Below are 7,805 nucleotides of genomic sequence, written 5' to 3' on the forward strand. Positions count from 1 at the left end.
ACAAGTTTAGTTGGTGTGTCTTATGATATTTTTCTTTGATATCTCAAAAACACCCAATTTCCCCATATTTTGCATATTTACGGGTTTTTCACTACTAATTTCATCCACAACACTTATGATTCTCCGATTTTCTGATCATAAACAGTTGAAAGACATTGAAGACAACATCATAATACATTATCTTCTCATGGAAACAAGAATGCATCAAGAAAATTGCATAAAAAAACCATTTCCCTTTATAAAAATGAGATTACCATTCTTTTGCAGGTTGCGGGTTTTTATTTGCCATATCTTGGGACTGATTTCCAGTCACCATTACTGCTCATGACAGTCCACATTCATCAATTTCAAACTTCTTACACCATGGAACAACCCGGTCTTCATTGGGCAAGCATCCATCACCCATTCTTCTTCTTCCTCTTCACCACATGAATCTGCCTTTAGGGGAGAGAGAGGGAGGAGAGAGAAAGACTGAAATCAGAATTCTTCATAGAGACCACCATTGGAGGAGCGAAGCACGGCGATAGAGTCCACAGACAGAGGGGATTCAAGCCCCATGATCAATTGGGGGGGTTGTTTGCAGCAGCCATGATGCCTCTCATCCATTCATGGCGCATTTTTTGGGCGTCATCTTTCTCCACGTTTTTTCACTCATCTTTCATGCCACGATTTTGTGTGGCATAAAATGCCTCCCAAGACCCCAAGGGTCACTTACCACTTGGCCCAACTCATGTCCACCTCTTCAAATCTTGACCAATTCTTGGCCATTTCCCCGTCCGGACTCGGAATTGAGCTCTGAAAAATCCTGGGCGTTCGGCTTGGCATCCCGCATTGGCCAGTAACTCGTATCAACCCGCACGACTTGCCTCAAGAGCCATCCACTTAGATGTTTTCCTAGACATGGGCTAATGTTGCTACATCATCTTTGGAATTGTACATTTTGCACTTGTGGAGTTGCAATATAAACACTTCGGATTGCCTTGTGAATCCCGAACTTGAAGAGACTAGCTTGCTATTTGTGTGTTTTGAACATCTATATCCATTGGAGTTGGACCATCCAATATCATTTTTGCTTTTATTTCTTGAATGCCAATTTCTTCAATTGTACCTTCTATCCTCTGAGAGCTAGCTAAATGGCATCATGCAATGTTTGAGGCCCTAATCTTGTGTTCTCTTGACCATGTCAGGTCTTAAATGAGACCATAAGAAAAATAGCTTCATAGCTTCAGACATTGTTAGATTTGCAGGGAAAATTGGGCTATATATTCTCTTGATAATTGTTCACATTTCCTCAACTACTTTAATGTTGTGACTAGATGGTATTTTGATTTGCAAAGTGCTTTATTAAAGATTCTTTGAGAAGAGGCCAACTATCTTTCACATGATTCGATAGTTGTATATTGTGCCAACCCTTCTAGTAGCGTTCTAATTTCTTTGGTTTTTTGGCCTTCACTCCAATTGCGATTCCTTGCAACGCTATCAAAATGATCAAGCCAAGATAACACTTCTTCAGTTGGAAGTGCTGCAAAAGATCATGGATGAGAACCTCGGGATTTTAATTGTTTGACCTTGGTTGTTGTTGATGTTCCAAACATGCCAAGAGAGTGATTTGTAGCATTCATTTGATGTAGCATGGAACTCATGGCTTGCATTATCTACTTGACACGTAAGGTGGCTCTGGTGGTTGATACATTGTCTCGTATGGTTGGCTTGCATGTGGACTATGTGGGCTTAATGGAGATCTTGGTGTCATCTCCACTAGATGTGATGTGCCTTTGAGAGAGAGAGAGAGAGAGAGAGAGAGAGAGAGAGAGAGAGAGAGATGCGCTAGAGCTAAACTCATTCAGTTTCTCCCCCACTTCCCGTTACATACTTTGGTTCATTCAGTTATTGATATGTAACTGGAGTTCGGCTAAGTTAAACTAGACCCTCATAATACTTTGGTTAATCCATCAAATAAATTAATATTCATCACAATTTGTGAATTCAATTTTCTTGAGTTAAGAAGAGTATACATAAGAAATCCCTTTGTTCAGCCAATCAAATTCCTAGCTTTCTAATTTACTGAGGATTTGTTGTGCCTTCACTCGATCAGAGCCGTAAAACAATTCGCTCTAGTAATGTCCTCTACATATGTTATTACTAGCCCTCGTTCCCCTATTGGCCCCGGTACCCTAGTTATGGAAGGAAGCCCACGAAGGTGTCTCCCTAGAAAACGTTCGTCAACTAGGGGTAACCTATAACGATGCCATACCATGCCCTCAACGCTAACAAAGATGGGTTACCTAGTATGGATAATGCTTTTGTCGTTAGGGCCAAAGGAGTGTGAGTGGCGATGGCAAGCCTGTCAATAAGCCCTGCTTCCTCATCGGCGACCCTGCACCATCCTCCAACTGCAGCAGCAGCAACAGCAGGCGATTGTGCACGATCGACAACTCGGACAGGAAAAGTAAGCTTCTGCCGGCGCGTTCTAGCCTCCCACCAGGAATCTTCTCCCTCCTCGTGCTGCCATGATCAGGAATATTCCTCACCCAAACCAGCCAGTCTGTGGCCCTCTCTTCTGACCAGCAGGAGCGCTGTGCTTGCCCTCGCAGCCGCTGCTGCTGTGCTGATCTCACCCTCCGGCCTGCTGGCCCCTGCTGCCCTCGCAGCTGATGCCGCCGCCCAGCCATTCCAGCAGTACTTTGGCACCGCCGCAAGTGCATCCAGCTACGGTGGCTATGGCGGCAACGCCAGCAAGCGCGACACTGCAGAGTATGTGTATGATGTTCCACAGGGTTGGAAGGAGAGGCTCATCTCCAAAGTGGAGAAGGGCACCAACGGAACTGACAGCGAATTTTACAACCCTCGCCGCAAGGATGAGAAGGTGTATGTGACCTTCCTGCCTGGATTCCGCCGCCTCGCGCCCCGTGACAATGTTCTGAACAACCTTGCCCTCTCCGATGTCAGCCTCCAGGACATCATCGCCTCTGCCGATAACATCCAGGCTGCTGACAAAACCGACCCCAAAAGTGGGCAACTGTACTACGACTACGAGATCGATAGCCCTGTTGCACACAGCCTCATCTCTGTCACTTGTTCCAAGAACAAGCTGTATGCCCATTTTGTAAATGCTCCTGCCCAACTATGGGCCTCAGATGAATCAATGCTTAGGCATTTACATGAGTCCTTCACTACAATAGGAGGTAATCCTCTTGAACCTGCTCTTTGAGGACTGTGTGATAGTTTCTCCTGTGCAGTATGAAGCTTTGTAAGCCTGATACCTCAGGTGGCTCAGAGCTAAGTTGTTGTGGATCAATTCGTATTATCTACCACTGCCTTTTCCTATATTAATCTGATTATTTAATCTTATTAGGCTCTTTACTGTCAAAGTTGCTCTGTTTCAGAATTTTCTCTTTCCAGATTAGTATGTTTGGAGGAGGCATAAGTTGGACCAAGTAAAACGCAGGTGAATGCTGTGTCTACCCCGGACTTAATAATAAAAATGGTTAATATGACAACCTTCATGGTGCTTATTACATAAATTTGCATCATGACATGCCAGACAAGTTGGTACATTTTTATGCTGAAATTCAGCATTTTGGACAAGAATCTGGTCACTGTGTAGGTAATGCTTTAATGCTGTATCCAGGAATTTTTGGACAAAAATACAGATTGATGAATGAGTTATTTTTTTCACACCATGAGCAGTAAGCAGTTTTCCATGTGAGTACATGTGACCTGTGTTTGCTCTGACAATGCCTATTGAGAGGTATCCGTGCTATAATGAGATTATTATTGTTCCAAAACCTTCCTTTTGAGGGTCCAATAATGTTACCTAACTCTGGAGCCATATTCATGACCTTCAGGATTTGAGCTGAAACTAGTGAACTGCAGCCCTGTATCACATGAGAAGAACAGATCATGCACAGCAGTATTCAGAAATTGAGGACCTTGGGATGATAAGAGAGAATTTCAAATCAAGATTCAGTATTTGAGTTCTTTGCATAGGGAACAATGTGTAATCCTCCTGGAGATGGGACAATCTGTTTGATGGACATCAACGATTAGTGCTGTGACAGCAGCAGGAGAGGGAATCATGTGCCAGTTGCAGATAGCAGTGTCAAGTGTGGACTACATTGCCAGCAGGTGCCCACTCCATTCTGGGCTGTGGTTTTCAAGGCAGTGAGCAGCACAGTAAGAGATGGAGCAGTGGGCTGCAACCAGTTTCAAGATAGTGGATGGGAACCCACAGAGGCACTTCTAAAGGCACGTCTCAGTAATTCATACGTCATGACTATAACCAGACTTCAGTAGTTCCTCTATCATCAGCCACAACTACGAACAAGTATGGACTGTAGGTGAGGGAAGCTTCAAGCAGGTGTCAGTTGCAAGTCACTGGGACAAGGATGGACTATAGGGCCAGTGGCTGTCTTGTGGCCTGTGGGACTAGAGGCATTGAGCACAGCAAGAGATGCTGCAAGCAGCAGTGTGCCTGCCCAGGGGCAGTCAAAATAGCGGAAGGGGGCCTACAGAGGCACTGCTCAAGGCTTGCTTCAGTAATTTATGTCACTAACCATGACTAGAGAGTTTTGATTTGTTGTATCATCTTGTTATTCTTGGATAATGCAAATTTACCTTTTACAGTATTCCTTTGGTAGTGTGTGAATCTCAATGCAATACCCCAAGCCCAACCTGCTCGTGTCTCAAGTAGTGGAAGAGGAATCAGAAAATGATGGGCTGAGATGGACACACTGAATGGAGCCAAAAGGATAAAGGCACCACACAAGGCTTGCTGACTAATGAACAAAGAAATCTTGATTGTTGTATCAGCTTATTGTTCTTGGATTAACATTTATCTCTGAATTGCATCTTTGTTATTTTGTATATTTAACAATTAACGATTGGAAGGCTGCAGCACCCCTATCCATTAGTCACACAACGAGAAACACTTTTGGTTTAGTATACAACCTTGAACCACCTTCAATATAGGATAGTGCTGTTAGTACAAATAGAAATTATTTGCTACTCGTGTAGAAGTTCTACAAATTGCACTGTTTTCACCCTTTTTCAAAATGTTGTGGAGGGTAGGGTTTCTTCTATGGAAACATAGAATTTACAAACATGACTAAAACACAATAACTCATGCAAAAACACAGAATTCAAACAACGTAAGAGTAGAATCTAATTAATGAATGTATGATGAGTGCCAAGATTGAATATATACAATGCTCGAAGGTTGCAATTCCATAGTCGGCTCTTGTGGAAGTTGGGTGAGGGGAATGTTGATGTGTATTGTCCATTGGAGATAGATCCCTGGTGCATTAACCATCAATCAAAGCAGAGGATGATATACAGAATTGTTGAAAAGTCAAGAATGACTTGCTACAAATGAGGAATAGTAAAGCATTCGCTCGAACATAAAAAAATGTAGGTTGGTATTGATGGTGGTAGGGGTTAGAGAAGCTTGCAACACCAAGGCAGACTAGGTGGTAGTTGTTGGAGGAGACGGTGCACAAAATGCAGGTACAATACCATAAAACCTCCACCAAATTAGACTAATAGTAGATTGGTGGTTCCAATAATAGCTAGGAATAAACATAGTCCATCGGATGAGCGCTAATTGTAGGATGTCCACGACAGTTGTTGGAGGTGGAGGGGGGCAGTCAATTGAAGAAGATAGCAGCCACTAAAGGGGAAAGATTGAGGAGACAAGGGATGCAACTATGGTTTAAGATGTTAGCAGTCATGTTTGTCATGCATTGTCATCTCTTGCTTGTGAGCCTTAGTCTAAGTCAAAGGGGAACATTAGGAGCTTTGACATGCCTATCATGTTTTAACAAAGGAGTAGCGCTATTTAGAGCATGCATTTCTTTTGCCAGTCGCATTTTAGTGTGCATTTCCCTTATCTTGCCAAGTGCTAGACAACCTGTGTACCCCTTTCATATTGCAATCTGCCTTCCTAGCCCTTGTCAATCATTTTTTAGTGTCATATCATCATTTTCATGAGTAGTATACGTTGGTTAGACTATTTTCATACTAGCTAACTGTATATCTAGAGATCTTTTTGGTAGATCCGCTAGTTTTAGGGTTCATTGGCTATATATAGCTTGACGTCCACTTGGGGCAGATAATTCATTTTTCCTCTATAGGTGCTTGGAGTTTGGTGTTCTATATCATTTGTAGCGGCTATTGGTTGCACACTTCGTCCCCATCATTGCTTTCATCTTCACTTGACTGTGTATAAGGACTGATTATTCCATCATTGTATTCAACATTCTTTCTAGATTTAGTGCAAATTTCTCTTTCATTCCTTTTGTCTTCTCTTCCCATTTTCTTTTTGTGTTCATATTCCTCTTCCATTGTGCACTCTCACAGAAGAGATGGCAAAAGATGTAAGTGACCTTGCCTACTGTATTTATAAAGATGGAACTAACCAAAAGTGGGGACTTGCTTATGGGACACGTGTGACAAAGACATTGGAGCTTTGATAGCCAACACATTTTCAATCTCTAGCCTTTGATTTTAGTGCATTTCAGTTTGTGTGTTTGTGTGTGTTTACATTGCACGTTAGTGAACTACCTCCATTGCATTTTAATTTGTGCCACTTCTTAGGCAACCTTTATACTAAAAAGAGGTTGGCAACAAGATTTATGAGGTGTGGCTTAGTTTTTACATGTTAATTGCATTAATTATAGCCATTTCTATTAGAGCTAGTTTTGAGGGCTACTATTTAGTTGGTTCTAAGGGCTACTCTTATAAATAGAAGCCTCCCTAGTTGTTGTTCATCATCTCGTGTGCAACTAGCCTCTTTCTTTGTTTAGCTTGCTATTTTAATCCATCATCACGTCACTAACACCCTGGGTTGTGTGCAAAGACTAATCAATCCTTTGTGTTGTCAACTTTCATTTCAAATCACACTAGTCTTTCTTCTCTTCTTTGCATTCATTTAAGTCTCTCTCTTCCCTTCTGTGTGTGTGTGTGTGTGTGTGTGTGTGTGTGTGTGTGTTTATATTTCTCTTTTGTTGTCCACTCTCACATGGTATCATCGCCAAAGGTGAGAACTTGGGGCTTCTACAAAGAAGAGAGTAGACATCCCTTGCTGTAATTTTGTAGGCGTTTGTGTTGTTTACACATTCCAAAGTGGGTGATTGCTGCTACGTTGTTGGCGATAGCTTTTTCTCCCTTGGTTACTTGAAAATACAAAGTTTTCAGTAGTGATTATGCATCTTGTGGTGACTGTGGAGTGTTGTTTTGCAATAGTGTACTTGATATCTCATCCATCCCAATAGAGCTTGGTATCAAAACACCACTTTTTTTGTGTATTTCTATAGACACTTGAAATGATAGATGGATTCTTGATTTGATCGGCATGAAGATTTTGATGAGGACCGATGAAGCTTTGAAGATCAACATTCTCGTTGGGATAGCTTGTCAAACAAAGATCATTAAGATCAAGGAGATTATGAGGATGGATGTGAGGAAGACCAAAGGTTGGATCTTCGATCCAACAGAGGTAAGTACTTTGCTTGGTCCAGAAGATCAAAGTGGTCACGTCCCCATTCCTTTCCCCTTCCCCCTTCCCCTTTCCCCTTCCTTCTCTCTTTATTTCTATGAGGGCTCCTAGTGAAGGACTCTACTTGGTCATCATGGCACCATTTGTTCAGGTGCCTATCCTTCTTATCTTGCACATGAGGGGTCGTCCAAATGGTTCAATTTAGTCCCTTTAGTCTTTGATTTAGAGGCCATCATTGTCCCCCATCCACCCTCCACTAGAGGATTTGAATTTTGGATCGACTATATTGATCAAGTGGCACTTTGGGATT

At 42.3% G+C, this 7,805-nt stretch overlaps 1 protein-coding gene across 1 annotated transcript; it reads left to right on the forward strand.

Annotated features, from left to right (window-relative positions):
• Positions 1 to 2,271: 2,271 nt before the first annotated feature.
• Positions 2,272 to 3,351, forward strand: LOC148022466 (thylakoid lumenal protein (Mog1/PsbP/DUF1795-like photosystem II reaction center PsbP family protein)). Its single transcript, XM_087695436.1, has one exon. The coding sequence runs from the start codon at positions 2,336 to 2,338 to the stop codon at positions 3,209 to 3,211; it is 876 nt and encodes a 291-aa protein (XP_087551562.1). The 5' UTR covers positions 2,272 to 2,335; the 3' UTR covers positions 3,212 to 3,351.
• The last annotated feature ends 4,454 nt before the right edge of the window (positions 3,352 to 7,805 follow it).

This window comes from Lygodium microphyllum, chromosome 16 (genome assembly GCF_053477565.2).
Source record: "Lygodium microphyllum isolate KBCC chromosome 16, Lygodium_microphyllum_v1.1.10, whole genome shotgun sequence".
In the NCBI taxonomy this organism is placed as follows: Eukaryota; Viridiplantae; Streptophyta; class Polypodiopsida; order Schizaeales; family Lygodiaceae; genus Lygodium; species Lygodium microphyllum.